The sequence below is a fragment of the Trachinotus anak genome, unplaced genomic scaffold (genome assembly GCF_046630095.1).
Source record: "Trachinotus anak isolate AG129_WGS33_773 ecotype Australia unplaced genomic scaffold, CSIRO_AGI_Tana_v1 ptg000032l, whole genome shotgun sequence".
NCBI lineage: Eukaryota > Metazoa > Chordata > Actinopteri > Carangiformes > Carangidae > Trachinotus > Trachinotus anak.
In genome coordinates this window covers 6,059,684-6,078,892 of record NW_027273883.1, presented here as the reverse complement: position 1 = coordinate 6,078,892, position 19,209 = coordinate 6,059,684, and the positions used below count along the sequence as shown (strand labels likewise).

The window sequence follows — 19,209 nt, the reverse complement described above, 5'->3', positions numbered from 1 at the left end:
TTGATCGACTCTTCCCTCCAGGGCCACTCTGATGCTAGCCTCCATCAAGTCTTTCATTTGTTTATGAAATATTGATATTGGCTGCTTTCTCCTCTTGGAGATGAGGAGATTCAGCTTGATGGAAAGGAGAGCGTTTGGGGATGCTGGAAAAAAGGTTTTGTGAACTAAAAGTCGTATTTCCGCAGCAATGTAATCAGTTTATTACTTCCAGAATTACATCATGACGGCTTTTGTTTTTTGTGCCATATTTCCTGTTTTAGATGTAACAGCCTAAAGTCCTAGCAGAGAAAGAGGAAACACACACCGTACCTGCTTCCTATAAATGTTCTGATAAATGCTCAAAATCAGGATCAGGATGATCAACAGTCTCATGTGACACATGCATTTCCACTGCGTAAAGAAGCACCAAAGTAATCTTTAAATGAATGAGCAACAACATTAAATAGTCAAAAAGGCTGCATTCATTTTCACATTTTTAATTTGTCCATCTTGGCATCAAATACTCTATGATGTAACTCTATAAATTACAATCAAGACAGCCCACACGCTGACCGGTCCAGTGGATCTGTATGTTGACAGCGCCCTCTGTCTGTAAACCACCTGTGGTACCATTTCCTCATCAGATTTCACTCTTTTCATTCAGAAAACCTTGTTTTAACCTTCCCTCGACCACAAAACAAGCTAACTCAGGCTCCTGCGGCCTGAGATGGACGCAGCAGATCTTATCAGTAAACAGATGCTTCAGTCTTCCCATAATGACGGCCCGGATTGACGGGTTACCTCAGCCAGAGCCTTTTATGCAGGGGAAGAGCCTCCTGGATCAATAGTTGTTACCTAGGCAAAGCCCACACAACCACTAATGAATCCACTGGCTTACAGTACAGGCTGCCACTGCTGCTTCATGTCTACACAGGAGGAAATCTGAGAAAATACCTAGTACTCATAGTGGTAATGTAAAAATATCCAAATACATCAACCACGTGGAATTAAAAACATAGAAATAAAGAGTATGACATAATAACAAGTGATGACAGAGCTACTGTAAATAGAAAACGATTATGAAAGGTGAACAGGCCTATTGTCCAACAGCAGGTGCAGCTGTCACACAAAGTCAGTTTCCAGTTTTGTTTGTCGTAATTTGTGTTGCGACATTTTTTCGGTGTGCCTGTCCTCTGTGTCTGTGTGTTTGAAGACTGAGCTGTGGTCTGGCACACCCATCTCTGTCTGCACTGCATTTTCTGTTTTTTCAACGCAGGATTAAAGCACTGATAAATCAAAGGTAGTAAACTAAGGCCGTTAGTCACCTGTCTGGGATTTCTGATTCTAAAAAGGCTTTGTGCCAGTGAGGTAGCAGGTGCTGTGTTGTGTGTTACGGTGCGGTCCATACGTATTTGAGCAGTGACACAATGTTTTGGTCTTGTTTTGGAGTGAAACAGTGATGATGAGTCTAAAGAGTTTAAGGCTTTAGAGTGTTATCCTCTGTATTAAATCTACACTGTAAAACACGTGGCCTTCTGAAATATAGTTCCCCACTGTGTCAGACGGTAAATACAGGGTTACACTGGCTGAATTTATTGGATTAAAGCACCACTTCAACATTTTGTGGAGTGCACTTTTTCACTGTCTTGTCAAGACTTAGACGATAGTATTGATACCACTCCCATGTCTGTACGCAGGCGATTAGCTTAGCTTAGCATAAAGACTGGAAGCAAGGGGAAACTGTGAGCCTGTCTCTCTCCGGTGTCCTGAAATACACCTTACAACCCCACTAAAAGTCATCAATTAAAGGAACAGTTTTTGGAAGTGTGCTGTAGAGTTAGACTGATACCACTCTCATGACTGTACGTTAATTATGAAACGTAAAGACTGAAAACAGCTTAGCCCTGTCCAACTTTAAGAAAATCCTCCTACCAGCACATCTAAAGCTGTCAGCATCTTACTCCTATAATCTGTATAGGAATTAAAGTGTAAAAATTAGTTTTACAAGGGGTTATACTGTATGTGCCCGACTGTTTCTTGGCTGGGAAATGGCAAATTGTTGTTTTTATACTCCAGATGTTGTAGAAATGCAGCAAACTAGATATAATGTACGAGTCAGCTTTACAGGTGCTAGTAGGCAGATTTTTTAACTTTGGCCTTTTTCCTCCTGATATCTGTTACGTAGAATTAGCGCAATATACATACATGCATTTACATTTGTGTTACATTACATGTGTTATAGGACTAAAAAGGATTGTGCTGGTGAAATTACACAAAACTGTAATTTCCAAAATCTTAACAGTCTGTGCTGTGTATTACCTGCTAACACTAACTAAGACAGTCACTTGCTATAATAGTGAATTATAGATTTAATTAAAAACAGATTTTTCTTAATCTATTCTACTAAAAAGACCTAATCAGGTGATCACTAGAAATAGCGAATAAAAAACTAATAATAGGATCAGAAGTTGGTCTTCACCTTCAAGCAAAAAAAAAATATAAGTAACATTTTGGCTTAAAGTTAGTTATATGTACAAATTTGATCTTTGACACATTTTCATAAACAATGCTGCTGCTGAATCTCACAGCATCTCTGCAGCAGCAGCTTTTTTCCACTGCACACAGAGAAACCTCGTGATGATTCAACACAGTCCACTTCCTCCTGCACTGTGATGCATGTTGCAGATAGCGCTTGATGGATTCTGACAGGCTTGGCTTACGACAGCGCAGCTAAAGACCCTCCAGATCCACTGAGATATGAAATGATGGCCGTCTCCTCCCGCTCTGCACCTACACCAGGCATTATCACTGATACCATCCTGCTAAGCCAAGCACTTTGCTGCTCGTCTGCAGGATATTAGCTCAGCCAAAGGTTATTCATGGACTATCAAACCAGAGCTGCGGTCAGGAAATGCTGACTTATGTGTAAATATCAATTAAATTAGTCGGCGTCCCTGTTGCTGAGGGTGCACTGCCTTGTTTTAATGGGCACCGGCGCTAAGAGTGCTGCGTAAATCACATTTGTACAAGAAAAGAGAGGCAGATATTAGATTATACTTGTTTACACACCCATTAACTATTTGTGTTCAGTCATTAATTGTCATAAAGCATAAAAAGAATGCAGACCATCGATCATGCGCTGAATTTATTGAGATTTGGGATGAATATAGAAGCTAATGTGGTTGAAGCACTGGTACATGACATTTTGATATAAGTAAATGCCTAATTTACTTCTTTATATTACCAACTGGCACAGTAGCTGTAAACCTCCCCCGTTCTTACAAGTGGTATGTTTATTTTGATAGATGGCAAAGACGCAGAGTCATCTTAAATTTCTAGAAGTAAAAATCACAGTGGTTTGTTTGAAATATGCAAAAAAAAAAAAAAAAAAAGTGTGAGTGTTCAGTGTGAGCAGGAATTCCACCCACATGGGCAGGAAAATCAAATATGAATAATAAGAATAATACATCATATTTGGCAGGGAAGAACAAAACAAAACAGCAATAACCACCATTTATCACCAAATGTTCAAACAATAAAATGCACAAATGAAGGATCTCTTCTCGTCCAGGCTGAAACAGCGAACACAAACCATCAGGCTGCACGTTCATAGGCACAGCACCGGTAGCACTGGGGTTCAGTAGTTTTGGTTCAGCATCAAGGGGTTTGAATGTGTTTGGAACACAAGGCACACTGTCGCGTCTCCGGTGCCAAACTCCAAGCCTCTTTTGTTTTTCATGCCTGAGAAAGTAACCTCTGCGCTCCCTGTCAGAGTTATGTAGGCCAGCCTGCTGAGCGGAGACAAAATGGGAGCACAGCTCTGCAGATGCAGCCTCAGCAAAACCATCTCTTTAGAGCTGTAGGTGCAGAAGCCATTTCTCACGGGAGACTGGATTATGGCTGTGTGCTGCCGAGGTACAGTAAAAGCATAGACACTTCCCGTTTGTATATACAGTACAGTGTTGGTGTATAAATTATTATGGTTATAAACAAATAGGTTAGTAGTGACATAGTTTACAATATGTAAGCAGTTAATGTTTAAACAGCTGCAACATAAATAAATGAGTTTACATTAAATTGCTATAATTCAAATATCTACTGTATAAAGAGTTGACACAACCCTGAAAGCTAAGAAAAGTGCATCTGTGATTAAATTCTCATAATAAAGGATCTGAAATATGTTTGTGATAGGGATGCATCCTGATACTGATTCTGATATGTAAACACAGGATACTGGCTGATACTGACCCAGTACCAATACTGCTTCTCCTCCCCCCATTAAAATCTTAACACCTCACTGCGTTGATCGATGGCAGTCATTCTTCTGAGAGGATGGAACTATACACAGTACTGCAAAGTAAATTAGGTACAATTAAGTTAAAGTTTAACGTTCTTCTACTTTACTGTTTCCACTTATGCGACTTTATATAGAGCTTTAAACTCAACGAAAATTGTAGTTGCTAGTTATTCTTTTATAAAAACATGGTAAATTTATAAAACAAATGAAATGTACCGTTCAAGATTTAACCCATGCCACCTCCACCCCCCAACCTCCTGTGAATAAAGGTTTTAATGTGGACTGGTTACATCTGGCCAATACCTAGTTCACTTAATAAGGTCAGCATATGGCACTGATACCAAATCAGTTCCAAATCAGGATTGGTGCATCCCTAGTTTATCAGATTCAGTATTTTTTAATGTTTTTTTATGATTAATTCAAATACTGAAATTCTCAGCTCAGTGTTGCAGATGGAGAAGCAACACAATCTATAGCATCTCATTTTGAATACACCCCTTCAACATGTGACAGCTCTACTCCGAGTGCACGCACACTGCCACGTTCTTGTGTCTCTCCCAGTAGTGACACTCTTCTGGAAAGCTCCATGCAGCGGCGGACTCTTTGTGGCGACTGACAGCGTGAACGACAAACCCGCACAGCTGCTTCTCCAGCACCTCCACCACTGCCGGGGCGTTTCCCTTCTTCCCCGGACCCTCCATCACCTGCTGGATGCAGTCGCGCGGCACCGGCTGGGGTTTGGTGCTGTACGACACCACCAGGTTTATGTTGTTGACCTGGAGCACCTCGAACCAGTTCTGTCCTGACACGTGATGGAAGTGCTCCCCTGCTCGCCAGTTCCGGTAGGTGCTGCCTGAATGGTTGATGAGCCTCACTGACCAGCTGACCCAGTCATACTTCTTCACCAAGAACTCCAGAAGCTGCTGAGTTGTATCTTGCAGGTTTTCTTCCTCCTTTTCTTGCAGGAGTCGCTGGGCGTCTAATTTTGCTTGCTCTGGGAAGGCAGCAATGCAGGACTCAATGGTCATCTTCATCCTGGACTCCACTTCTTCTATTTTGCCGCTCCACTCTTGGATTTTGTCCTCCTCTTCTTCTTGGCCTTGGGTTAAGGCACAGTGGCCCAGCAGAGCAATTAGGCCCAAACAGAAGAGCTCCTTCATGCGGACACAGAAATCTTCCAGGAGACGGCGATTCCTCGCCACATACCTGCAAAACAGAGGAACCATTTACTTTTACATTTAAGGTATTTATCTGGGGTTTCTATCCAGAGAAATCTGAAATAGGTGCAACTGAATAAGCCCAAATTGTTAGGTATGAACATGTGTTAAAATCCTGCAAAAGGGAGGTACAATTTACCTTTCTACCAACTCTAAAACTGACTCTCCAAAGCTGTTAGTACCCATCAGAGCATCATACAACACAAACAGGTTCTTCTCTCCTCCAGTTTTAGCAAAGTGCTCCAGAAAAAGCCTCTTCTTCACCTCCCTGAACTGCTGCTTTGCCTCCAAGATGTCCATATATTTCCTAAACTGGTTCCTAATGTTCTCCTCTACAGAGAAGTACTGGGAGTCCAGTCTCCCCTTCTTGATCTCGCAGTCGATGTCTTCCAGTTGGCTGGAGAGCACGTCGAGCTTGTTCCTCACGGTCAGAAATTGCTCTTTGACATAAAACACCTCTTTGCTATGGACGTTGTCTAAGGCCAGGCGGAGAACCGGAGCGGCGGCCTCGCAGAGGGGGAAGAGCTCGCCCACAGCGCTAGCCAACACCTCGGCCCCCCTCTGAAACATATCCATCACTGCCTCGATGGCCTCCTTCTTCTGGGCCACCACCCTCTCCAATGAACTGGACATGTTCTGAGACACAGAGGGAGAGAGTCTGTTGTCAAACACCAAAACCCCTTAGGGAGGAAGATACAAGAAGTGCGGCAAAAAGGTCAAAGTCTTTACTCAGTGAAGATATTCATAAAAAAGTGTCACGAGCAATAACTTTTCACAGGAGGTCTGTACGTTGTGAGCAGTTCCATCAAAAAGTAATTTATTTCTTTCATTCAATGTAATCTGAAAAGCAGGTAGAGGCCAGAGGAGAATAATTTATCATTAATCCAGGATTTAACAAAGGAAAGCAAGAACTAGTAAAAGGGACAAAAAAATCCTCTTAGATTTACATTGTGACATCTCTGAGGAACCATCGGAGATGAATATTAACATGTACTTTCTTACTATAATGAAGACAGTGTCTAAAAACGTGTTTAGCAGGTCAAGTAGAAAGTATGCTCTTAAAGCATCTTTGTTCATTTTCCTCATAAAAAGACCTTTGTCTACAGATCATTGCACTGTTTTTAACATTAAAAGATGTATCCAGAGCCTAAGCAGGTTATTAAATACATTACAGAATTTATTTTGATCTAATTAATTTAAATTGGCCATATAGAAAATTATCCCCCTTTCATATTTGAAGATAAGTAATATGTCCGAATTTAAGCAGCATTTAAAAAGAATTTTGTTCAAATCTTGATCACACAAGATGTGTTTTTATTTTAAATATTCAATCCTCCTTCTGCTCAGACCCAGAAAGAAGCAGGTGATGATCTCATGTAAACAAAATGGGGGCCTGAGATACGTGGATGAGAAAATGACACAAATGCCCTTGAGTGTGTCTGTGACTCATTTCAGAGCAGAGCAGACCAGACCAAGGCCAAACCGTGTTAAAAAATCCCCTTTCATCCTTGCTTGCAACCTCACATACATAAATGACCGTGTCCTCTGTGCTCAGACGTTTGTCTGTGGATGGATCCCAGATGCTGCGTCACGCAACTTCTCCACAAATGAACCGCGACATTAATTTAGTTTGGTTTTTTTTTTTTTTGTTCGTATCTGAACAATTTATTTAAAGCGAAGGAGAGAAAAGCATAATCTAAAGTTGTGAAATAAAAACAGTGCATGGTGAAAAAACAAAACCCCTTTTAAGTAAATAAATGAAGACAAGATTTCTCATGTGTCTGCTCTTTGCTTAACTGTCATGCGCAGCCAAAAGAAATGCGCAACGGTAGCTTTTTACGCACAAATCCCCAGTGAGCATCGGACACACCTCACAGCATATTTACTCCTCCCGATGGAAGATAAGGACATTCATCACATTCCTATAATAACAGCAATTTTTCAGTACCTCATATAAATAGCCCCGCTGCTCCTTCACGCCTGATGAGCTCCAACAGCTGCAAACAAGTTTTCTTTTTTTTTCTTTTCCCCTTCGAGTTTGAGAAAATTCCCACGGTTCTCTCATTCACCGTGGAGCTGAGGAAGGGTCCAAAGAAACGGGATCCGGAGGAGGAGAGGAAGAGATGCGCACTTAATATCTGCAAAGGAGAGAGAGAGACAGAGAGAGGAATAGAGAAAGGGGGGTGGGGGTGAAGGGTGGAGGGGGAACAGACAGGCAGAAACAGCGCAAACTCCAGGAGGTGAATGTGCTCGGTTCCATTTTCTCCTCAGTCTTCGTGTCGCTATGAAAGGACGATTCAAGTCTCTTTTCAACAACTCGGACCTGAATCTGAATGTTTTTTCTCCTGTAAATTATTTCTCACACATTTTCGACTGTGTTTTCCCCCGAGCGAGGTCTCTTGCGCATTTGGCGCAAATGTCTCATCACCCAAAGGCGCTTTAGCTGATGTGGATGTTGGAAGGCTCCAAACTTGAGGTAAGACGATCAGGAAATTGTTGATGTGTTTTGTCTTTTCAATGTTTGTGTGATACTTCATAGAACATCACCATCATCATCATCATCATCATCATCATCATCATCATCATCATCATTTTTTAAACCACAAACGCGCCTCTGATTATGAAAAGCTGCTGAGACACAGCTGCGGCGTGACATTCCTTACACCCTAAACATTTAGATTCATATAATGAAGATTGTGGTTTGCTGGGAGCGGATGTTATAAACCACACAGTGTTAATTTATAACAGCACCGTCGTGCGTCACCCGTCTCCAGTCGGATTTGTCACAAATATCAATAAATCGTGTTAAAACGCCCATTTAAAAGTCAAATTCTGCATTTACTGTGATATTTCTTTATCAGTCCGAGGACTTCATGATGATGATGATGATGATGATGATGCTCACATTAAACCTCACAGCTCCTTCATCTGTGCGCACACGACGCGCCCTGTCAGTCCAAGCTGAATCTCCCTCACCAGAAAAAAAAAAAAAAAATCATTTCGCAAAGCGTCTCTCCCCCAACACATGAAGGAGTTCACCTCACGCATGAAGGTCTCAGGTCGATATTTGCTTAAGTCTTTTATTCCAATTTCTGAAATAACACTTTTTTTTTTTTTTCGTGTCTTGAAGGGGGAAAAAAAGCCCCAGCCATCACGACACAGATGACGTGCATCAGTCCGCGGAGCAGGTGAGCGCCTCAGATCTTTGTGTCTCTTTAATCTGCACTTCTAACGCCCGCAATGCACATTTTCCTGTTTTGCCCCCCCACCCCCCACCTCACCCCACCCACTCTGAGCTGTAAGTCAAACCTGCTCTGCTGGATAATGATGCATGAGGGCCATACCACAGGTACTTAACCTCGGTCATGTGCCCGTTTCACTTCACTCCAGGTGAATCCCCCCTCCCACCTTTAATTCCGGTAAATTCACTTCAATTGCCCTCTTGCGGGGCATGTAGAGGACGTGTTTTAGGTAGCAGGCTGCAGGAGCTCGTCTGTTTGGAGACACGCATGTGCCGCCTCAGCCGTGTGGGCCCTCAGGGAGCTCAGGGGAGTCAGGTGTAGAGGTGAAGCACTCACCCCCTCTTGTGTTCACATCAGTAAACTGCAGCTTTATCTCTGGCCTCCTCTTGCAGCATCCACAGGTTATACATATTTAATACCAGTGAAGAGCTCTGGTTTCCCAAACATACCGGTATTGTCTGTCAGCATGCTTTTGCATTAGAATAAAGTACGATACCCATTTAATATTTACATTTACATTTTTTAAAAACTGATATGTTTGTCAGACTGTGATGAGATTATGATGCTGATTTTCCAACACACATATTCTGCGGTAAGAGCATGAATAGTTTTTCTCCAATATTATTGAACATCCCCAAAGAATCAAACGAAAAACACTGAACTGAGAATGAATTAAAATGTTTTTGAAAATAAATAAATAAATGAAATAAATAAATAAATAAATAAGAACCAAAAGCAAATGCAAAACTATACAAATGTATTTATTGTTTATCTCCTCAGTGCATGCTAACTAACATTAGAACCATATAACATTTGGCAGTAGACAGTGACACTCGTTGGTCTGTGTGTGCACGCTGGAGTTGAGAAAGCTCATCCAGTATTGTATCTTTTATTCTGCTGTATTTGCTGGTGGAAAATTAGTAATTTTTAGATAGTAAAGTCATAGAGTAGACTGGATATTATATATTTATGAACCCATGTATTTTAACATTTGTTTTTTGCCTTTGTGGTGTTTTCTAGAAGATTGATTCAAAACTTTATGTGACTTAATATGCCAGGCACAAAAACCACTGCATGGCCAAAAGTATATGGACACCCAAATATTATACTTATATGTGATTGCTGAACATTTTATACCGAAAGCATGGGCATTACTGTGGTGCTCTAACCAACCTCACTTGTCTGGGAAGGTTTTCCACCAGATTTTTAATGGTGGAAAACCATTGTAGAATAAAAATTCCCCTTAAATGGAGAAACAGAGCTTTGCCCCGACTGACTCAGACAAACAATATATTTTTATGTCCACCTAGTATATCTCACAGTAATCAAAATTTATGTAGGTCAGTTTAACCCACTTTATGATCACTGAGCTGCATAATGGCTTTAAATCTGACCCACAACATTAAACAGTATCTAACATTAACATACAAATAATATTAATACTGTGAAAAGGTTCATTCTACATCACAAATGCTTAACTTTTAATACATTAATAAGTTTTATCACTAAAACAGAACATTTACTTATAATGGAATATTTCTCCACATTGCTGCTTTTATTATAGTAAAGAATGATCAACTCCAACTCATTATTATTCACTCATGTTTATTTATAGTGGTGCATATAATACAATCAGGCATCAGAGAGCCATAAAAAAGGCAACATATTCACAAAGATGACATGACAAAAAAGCCTTAAGAGATTCATCCACGTTTCCTGCACGTCAGCAGCATTTCGACTATATTTACGTAGCGTATACTGAATCTGTTGTAACAATAAGAGATGGCACACCACCATAGAATCAATAAACCGGTTTAACACAGAGTTAGGTAGCTATTGAAAGGGTGAGAGCAGAATGGACGAGACCTCGGTAAAACATTTATAAAAATACAAACTGATAGGTTTGAAAGCTGTTAATGACGATCACATGTTTTGTCTACTTTTCTATTCAACAGCTTTGCTGACAGTCTCGACTGTCCTGATGCAGCCTCCCAAACCTATGAGGTACAACAGGTACCATCAGTTTGCTAAAACAGATAAACAAAAAAAGACACATTTACAAACATTTTAAGTTTAAATCTGAACCATAGCGCACACACACCATTCAAAACATAATGCCTTACACAATAATATACTTAAACGAATAACCCATAATCAAGCAAGAGTGGAAAATGAGTTGTAAAAACTAATTTTACATTTCTACCCATCTTGTTTTCACCCAAGTAAAACATTTCCACACATAGTTTGTCAAATATTTTGTGAGATGTATATCCCAGAATACATTGCCCTACTAAGGTTTAACCTAAAAAAAAAAAAAAGCCTTAGAGAATAAAACCAATAATTCCAAACTGATAGCACATTTAGGCACTGTTGGTCCAATGAAGAGCAGGAAGGGCTAAAAAAAACAAAAAACAAACAGATAATGGATATTAAATGTTTCATAGGCTCTAAATAACAGTACACCACAGAAACCCATTGATAGTTCTAACAACACTTGGTGCTCCTCCTGTGTGGCTAAAAGGCTGTAGTTCACATAAAACAGAAAATAAAAGAGTGACAGAATTGCACAAGTGAAGAAGGGGGAGGAAATCCTTACAGTAACCGAATCCCATGTTTCATTAGTCAGACACTTCACTTATGTGTCAAATAAACATAACACAGTGAAGGGTAGTGAAAATGGAAGCACTTAGAGGATATTCATTTCATATTTAGTATATCCTGCTGTGGTGAAGCGTTGATTTTGCCAGATGTAGTACTCAAAACAGATCTGATTTTATTTGTACTGTTAGTGTTTTCAATTTTTTATTTTTATTTTTTAACTGAAAATGTTCACTACAAGTAACTTCAAATAAAGGACTCAGCACAGCAGCATCTGAAATTAGTGTAAAGAAAACAAGATTACATTTAGTGCTTGACAGCAACATGTAGGTTTAGTGTATCATGAGCGCCACGCGTACGAGGCCTACAACATTTGTGGCGCATATTATGTTAATGGCAGTATGACCACGTGCTGTATATGATATTGAGTATATGATTATATCGCTGTAGTTACATTCATAGCTCCAAAAATCTTTGGGATATTTCTTCCTTGTTTTGGTTTCACTTGGTTTTTCATGTTAAAGATTATAATTATAACTTGACCGTCAACTCCCTCTGTTTGGCAACTAAAGTCAGTCTAATAGCAGATATTTCATCAATGGCATGGCATGAAAACTATATTTATAGATTTCATTAATTTCAAAGATTTCATAGGAGGCCCTGTAGTGGTGTTAAGTTCATATGACTGCAGCCTAAGCTTGTTGGTATAGGACACTCGCTCATTCCAACATACTTTTTCCTTGTAGTGTAATACATGTATTTCACAAGCTCTACAATAAATGTCAAAACCTCAGATACTTTCCTAAAGTGCATTATGGAGGTGGGATATACTGCAATCTCTGCTAAAGCTTGATTTATAGATGTTATACCTTGCATGACATATGGCGTAACATTTATGCACATTGCCCAAAATGTAGATTTATGATTATTTGTGACAATCCATCACAGTCTTTTTCAGATTTATCACAAAACTTAAAGAATTTTGTTGAATTTGAGCTGATTGTGATGTAGCTGTCTTTACCTCAGCCTGGACAGAAACTAGAGGAAGCCCACTCAAAGACCACTTGCATATACATCAAGTTGTGTGATTTTAAACATACTGTGGCTACTGTTGAACCGAGATGCATACAGGGAAAGGAAAGGCGAAGAGGACGGAGTTACAGCAGGAATGTGGACCTTTGAGTCCTGAATATGAAGCAAAAGCAGCAGTGGAGGAAAAAAACTCTTCTTCACGCTGCTTCCTCATTTGCACCTGTGAAGGGCTTCCTGCATCTTCTCTTGCACGTGCTCCATCTTCTCGGCCCACTCCTCGCTCAGGCCCTCTTCGTCGTCTCCGATGATGGCAGCGTAGCCCATGAGGGCGATGAGCCCGATGCAGAACAGGTAGGTGAGGCGCGTGCAGAGTCGCTCCATGGTGTGGCGGTCGCCTTGCGAGTGCTTCAGGTAGACCTCCAGGATGGGCCTGCTGAAGAGCTTTGGTTTACCCACCACGCCATCGTAGAGTGTGTGCAGGTTCTGGTCGCCCAAGTCGTTGGAGTAGCTCTCTTCGAAGTCGTCCTTCTTGCGCTCGCGGTGCTCGGGGCGCGCCTCCACCATCTCCATGAACTTCCTGAACTGGTTCTTCAGGTTCTCCTCCACCTGACAGTACTGGCCATCCAGGGTTTCCTTCTTGATCTGCACCAGCGTGTTGCGATTCTGCTGGGACAGCTGGTCCAGCGCTCGGTTGACGGAGCCGAACTCCCGTTTCAGGGTGCGGATGTCCTCGTCATCAACGTGGTGCAGCACCACCCGGATCAGGGAACCAGCCACACCGAAAATGGGGTTAACCACAGCCGCTGCTGAGGAGATGGTGGCCACACACTGGAGCACTTTGACCAGGCCCTGCTTCAGCTTGGTCTGGTCCTCAATGATCTCCTCTTCCATCATGGTTCAGTGTGAAGAAGTGGACGTCTGTGTGAGAGTGTGAGAGAGAGAGAGAGAGAGAGAGAGAGAGAGGAAAATCAGTTTACTGTAACTGATGGTCTGCAGGATGGTGCAGCTGTATTTATCAAATTGAGGCATTCTGGGTACAAATTTGCTCTCAGGACAGAGATATTATAAAACAGCACCTGGACAATTTTACAGATGATATTTCAGTAGTGGTGACTTAAACTTGACAATTTACTCATCAGTACCACGGTGAGTAAATAAAGTAAATTTAGGATATTTATTTTATGGGTCTGTATTTAACAACTACTACTAATAGGTAAAAATAATAATTTCCCATTTGTTTCTTCAGAATTAGAAAAAAATTATTTGTTATTAATTATAGGGAAAACGTTCAACTGCCACTCTTTTGCTTGTGTAACCTGGAGACTATTTTAGTCAGTACACAACAGGTTAGGTGAACATGTAAATACTATCTACAAGTAAACATGTAGGGAGTGAAGGGAGAAGTCGTCAATGATAAATCAATAATGCATGAACATTCATTTACTATTAAATATTTCTCACATAAAGGCTGCAAAGTTTTTGCCAGGAAACTTCACAGAAAATTACTGAAATTATTGGACGTGTAAAAAGCATCACCCAGACAGTATGTTTACATGACAAACATGACAATAATGTGCTAGTGACCAATAATGTTTTTTTCATAGTATCATTACAACTGAAATAGTTAATTGATTAATAGATTAAAAACATTCTGCAACAATTCATATGACTGAAATCAGTAATTTTTCAAGTAAAATAAGGGCAAAAATTCACTGTTTCCAGGCTTTTGAATGTGATGAGTTGATGCTTTTTTTTTTCTCATATGATGGTAAAGAATTTGAGAGACCAACTTGGACTCTGGAAATTAAAAAAACAAGCTATTTTCTGACATTTTATGGATAAAATGATTTATCAAGAAAATGATTGTCAGGTTGATCAACAATGAAAATTGTTAAAACATAATTATGAGATTCACATATTCTGTAAATTCATTCAGCAGCCTTGAAAAAAGGGGAAAGAGCCTGTTACTGTTGACTAAAGGTTGAGCTTGACCAACAAAATAACCAAATAAATCATCTGAGTCCACTTCAGTAAATCAGCTTAAAGACTGAGAGCGAGACTGATCCATTATTTCCATTTACATTGTGTTGACATCCATCTAACACTCATACAGAGCAGCTTGTGTTCACTCCATCTTTACAGTACTTGTCATCGCTTTAACTGATTCTTTCGGTCCTTTACAGCCTGAAATGTTTTCTGACAACAGCCACGTCACGGTTAGTTTCACAGACAGATGACTGTGGCAGGAAGCTGCTGGTTAAGTGTTGGAGGGGAAGTTGTAGCATCTTACATCAAATCTCTCACACAGGAGCTTCACACAGGAGCTTCAGCCTGTGTCGTTCAAGTGCTGGTCAGGATCAGGATGGTTCCTGGAACAAAAGACAAACAGAGATTCAGACACAAGAAGTGACTCAGATATATCCACAGAACACGCATAGCAATGATTTGGTTCAACTGTGTCTGCCTCAACCAGGAAGTGAACAGATTTTTGTCCCTTGCTGGCTGCAGGTTTCAGCAGTGAAGGAGTTAACAGCCTCTCCCTCTCACTGCAACACAGCTCCCTTTCCCTACAGCCTTTCAGCACCAGGCTGCTCTCTGTGTGTTTCTATGGGCCGAGCCGATAGCTCCTCAGCAGCAGCAGCAGCTGCTGATGGGCGGGACAGAGAAACTCTAATGCTGCAGTTCAGTGGGAAAACACATACGCCACGGGTGACTGAGCTGCAAGACGTGTTTATTACATAACAGAAACCACTATCCAGAATGTCTTATGGTTTCAAGCTACTTTAGAGGATGAATTTGGATATTGAAATTTTAAATTGTGCGAGCTGACTGACTGGTGAAGGCTACAAGAAAATGTGTTGACACCAAATTTGTATCTGTTAAAACAGGATTTACACAGGGGTGTGTGTTTTTTCTCCACAAACAGAAGCCACAAAGCCACGAAGCTAAATTTAGTTCAAGGACTCACAGCACTTCTAACAGGAAAGGCAGAGAGAGATTGCGTTAAGTATCCTGTTATCTTTCTAACTGTCAGTTATGGCTCGGCGTGCCTGCAGTGGTGCCTCAGACACATACCCCTGTGAGATTACATCAACACCCGTGTTGTGATTACCTTTGTGACTGTGAGATTACATCACAGTCACAAAGATAATCACAACCCCCAATGTTGTGCCGACACTGGGGACCCACACAGCTGATGACCACAGGAGCCGAGCAAGTTAAAACATTAAAACAGGCGTCAGCCTGAGACACAGACGCAGTGAACAGGCTGGTTTCTGTGTCTCTGTTTCTCTTAAAATACCTGTGTCCACCAGAGGGGGCAGTAATTTACCCAGAGACACCCACACCCATAACATCCACTGTCTGATTTCAGCACCACCACTGTGGACTGACAGCAGTGACGCTCAGGAGCAGGATTTAACCCTTTAACTTCTGGTTAACTTTAGATGATATGATTAAAAGCCTGCAATCAATAAAACATGAGCAAATGTTGAACTAATTTAAATACTTGTGACGCCTACACTTGAAAGATCTTGTAAAAGTAGATGAAATCGCCATAAAATGCTCCCTAAATGTCAATTTTGGAAGATTTTTATTATGTTTTTCATCACCTTTTTTAAGCTTTTTTGCTGAAAGCAACCTGCTCTGCCTGTAAATGTCACACTTTTTTGTTTGTTCCCCATTATAGGTGCCAATGAGAAGCTCTTTGCTTCCTGGGCGGTGAATGATAGTGACTAAATTATTGAGAAATTGCATTTATATGTGTTATATTTCTACGTTTGTTCCCTTGTCTCCACAGATGCTGTCCCACAAGGGAAAACCCGGCATGTGTCAACACAATATGACAATCTGCCAGATGAGACGCAGGTAATGAAAGGGTTAACTGCTGGTTTTTGACACTGAAATAATACCATTATAAAATTTTGGAATTTTTTTTTTTTTTTGAAAGTCCTGGGGAATCATCTGAGCTATATTTAACCACAGACTGGATGATTACAATGAATCTGGCAGCTTCCTCAAACTGCTTTTTAAATACGTAATAGTAAATTAACCCTTTGTGTACATTAAATGATTCTTAATTCAACTCTTCACCTTCAAAGACATTTCCTAATGAGTGAGCTTGATCATTCTTAGATTTTTTTTAATCATTTTGAAGAGAAATGAGGATTGATTTCTCAATGTATGGATTTTATATAATCAATAAAAATGCTAATTAAGGCCAATAAATGAAATCAATTACAGCTCCTGAGTTGAAATCTGCTCCGTGGATGAACCAATCACTGCTCAGTGACAGCATGGCCTTTAAAGACAGCAGACGACACAACACTCCCAAATCTCAGGCACAAAGTTGTGGCTCAGTGACTCAGCTTCTACATTATTGTGCGTCTATTGAGACAGTAGCTATAGGAAGATCTAAAGTTTTAGTCCCTGCCACGGAGCAAGATTTGACTGCGTGCTGGTTGTAAACAAAGCAGCTCTGTCTGTCTAATCAGGAAGTGTCAGGCTGTCCTCACCTGTTTCCCTGCAGTGGAGTGGCCATCTTGAATGTTTTCTATGATCACAGCAATGCTATGCTAATCCAAATCTACACAGTATATTCTATTAAAATTGGTCCTAAAGTGAATGAGTTACATTTTCCTGATCTGTGTGAATGATTTTTCTGCCTCTTCTTCATACGACATGACAGTTTGTTCTCTGTCTCTACAGATCACAGCATGTGAGAGTCTTCACTGAGGAAGTACACCCTTGAGGCTAATGCAGTTCAAACATTGATTAACAAATGAAGACTAAAATACAGTTGTCACCCGGAGTTCTTCCATGTCTGTGAGTATGACAGCAAACAAAACATTCCCTCTCTGAACAGCTCAGGGCCTCACAGCTGCCCTCCAGCCCAGCTATGGCTCCCCCTAGCCGTGCCTCCATATTTCCTTGTTAACACACACCATAATGCTCTGACCCTCCCTGCTGAATCACACTGAAAAGACACCAAAATACACCTGAAAACCTCTATTTCTCTGTCTAAATGTGGAGTATATAGCCTCAAACAGCCTCTCAGCCAACATTGGGCACCATAGGTCTCAGTAGGACAGAGGATTCCTTACCTTTTGATAGTGGCTCTGCCTATACCTCCCTCTCCAAAGTCCCAACCTCGACAGCCTCCTTCTTCTTCCCAGCAATCCCTGCAAAAAGGACACTTCCATGTATGTTGAATATGTAGGGGTGATCAAATTGGACAAAACCACTTTAAAAGAGCCAAAAAAGCCCCCAAAACCCAGAAATAGCCCTTTTGGCACCAAACAAATATAAGCTCCAAAATGCCATTTTAAAATGGCTTATCAATGGCCTTCAAAAGTAAAGCCCACTCCTCCAATGCACCATGGTCTACCCCTATGGTTTCGACTTATTTTGGTCCATCCAGTAGTCATACAGTTGATACTAGTGAACTATTGTCAGTCAGTGCGCAACTGAGCAGTTAGACACTTTCCGCTGCCTTCTGTGCCTTTGCCAAGCCCTGGAGCATCGTTGGGATGCTACAAACAGTCTATTTGTAGTATTTATGAGTTGAAGAGACCCTTCTCTAGTGGACTGCGGCAAAAAAACCCGAAGAAAAATACTTTCGTGGCGGTAGAATCCAACAGCGCAAAAAGAAAGCTTTGGATCCAAATGGGTCTCTCCAAAAGTGCACAGCTGTATCCAAAGGCACAGAGAGCTCTCTGAAGGCTCCAAGGGGAAAACAGAGGTGTTTATCCAGCTAAAAAGGTAATAATTATTATTATTATGTGTGAATTTTACCAACTGTATTCAAAAATTTAAAGTCACACTCAAAGCTTGCCGGATTTAAAGCCCAGTAGAAAGCAAACTGCAACGTTACAGATGTTCCAAATGGCGCAATGGCGCTGCAGACATTAAAGTTATTACTTCCACGTATTTCAAATGTTATTTTCTTAAGTATGTATGTGCTAATATTGACTTTAGCACTGTAGCACAGATCACAAATTAAATTCACCGTTAGTAGCCATCAAGCCGGCAAAAACCTGAGCTGTGAACGCACCATTCAGTGCGCAACAGTGCTCCTGCAGTGAGCCACAGCCTGGTCCTTTATCCAGGGTTGAAGAAGCGTAAATTTAGCCCTGGAGAACAAAACTATTTAGGCTGTATGTATGAAAATCCGTTCAGACTAACCCAGTGAGGTCGTTGGTGGAGAGATGACTGCGCCGGCGGTTGAAGCTGTTTTCCCCAAAATAAAGCCCTCTATGCAAATGATGGTGGCAGCTGCTGGCAAAGCGTTACAGGACAATCCTGCTCCGTCCTCAGCCGGTCTGATGCCTGTGATGTTTACGTCTTATATTACAGCAGCACACAGGATGGGCGTTTGCCTTCCTGCGTGTCCAGACCTGAGCCAGTAGCAGGTTAAAGACCCCGTACCCCCCGCCCCCTCAGAAACCCTCCAGCCTCAGGCAGCAGCGACACAACAGAAGCCCTGTCCTCTCCTCCTCGCCGCTTGTGATGGAAAACGGGGAAGAAATAGAAATAAAAAGCCGACTGTGCGTTAAGAAACGACAAAGCCGTCGTTCTCTGCTCGGACACCGACCGGTCCACACCAGCGCTCAGACCACAGTGGGGTGGGGGGTAGCTCCAGCCGGGCGCACGCCTGTCCTCATCGGGCATCTGCTGCAGCAGCTGTGGAACAGATCCCATTTCAGACCGATGAATGCTCACGGTTCTATAGGATACTGTTGTCACCACACTTGTGCAACATCAGCTGTGCGTCGGGCTGCGGTCAAAATGCGTAATGTTAGGCTGAAGAGTGACAAACAGCCTCTGTGGCAAGAACTCCTAGTGT

General features: G+C 41.3%; 2 protein-coding genes and 1 long non-coding RNA gene across 3 annotated transcripts; 1 reads left to right on the top strand and 2 right to left on the bottom strand.

Annotated features, from left to right (window-relative positions):
* Positions 1–3,109: 3,109 nt before the first annotated feature.
* Positions 3,110–7,714, bottom strand: LOC139613556 (uncharacterized). The gene is made up of 3 exons (XM_071470309.1): positions 7,442–7,714; positions 5,633–6,129; positions 3,110–5,482 (listed from the first exon to the last, which is right to left on the bottom strand). Exons 1-3 carry the CDS (start codon positions 7,556–7,558, stop codon positions 4,792–4,794), a joined length of 1,305 nt encoding a protein of 434 aa, XP_071326410.1. The 5' UTR covers positions 7,559–7,714; the 3' UTR covers positions 3,110–4,791.
* Positions 7,715–7,838: 124 nt separating this feature from the next.
* LOC139613560 (uncharacterized) lies at positions 7,839–18,555 on the top strand. Its single transcript, XR_011686778.1, has 4 exons — positions 7,839–7,969; positions 8,624–8,681; positions 16,165–16,232; positions 17,073–18,555. It is a non-coding gene; the product is annotated as an uncharacterized lncRNA (long non-coding RNA).
* rpz (rapunzel) lies at positions 10,324–17,543 on the bottom strand. Its single transcript, XM_071470319.1, has 3 exons — positions 17,468–17,543; positions 14,656–14,734; positions 10,324–13,283 (listed from the first exon to the last, which is right to left on the bottom strand). Exon 3 carries the CDS (start codon positions 13,257–13,259, stop codon positions 12,576–12,578), a length of 684 nt encoding a protein of 227 aa, XP_071326420.1. The 5' UTR covers positions 13,260–13,283; positions 14,656–14,734; positions 17,468–17,543; the 3' UTR covers positions 10,324–12,575.
* Positions 18,556–19,209: the final 654 nt, after the last annotated feature.

Excerpts from the sequence above, each read along its gene's own strand:
- rpz (XM_071470319.1), bottom strand. The coding sequence starts at position 13,259 with ATGATGGAAGAGGAGATCATTGAGGACCAGACCAAGCTGAAGCAGGGC.
- LOC139613556 (XM_071470309.1), bottom strand. The coding sequence starts at position 7,558 with ATGAGAGAACCGTGGGAATTTTCTCAAACTCGAAGGGGAAAAGAAAAA. Across the intron at positions 6,130-7,441 it reads AGCGGGGCTATTTATATGAG|AACATGTCCAGTTCATTGGA; the intron begins GTACTGAAAAAT and ends TCTGTGTCTCAG. Across the intron at positions 5,483-5,632 it reads GTTTTAGAGTTGGTAGAAAG|GTATGTGGCGAGGAATCGCC; the intron begins GTAAATTGTACC and ends TCTGTTTTGCAG.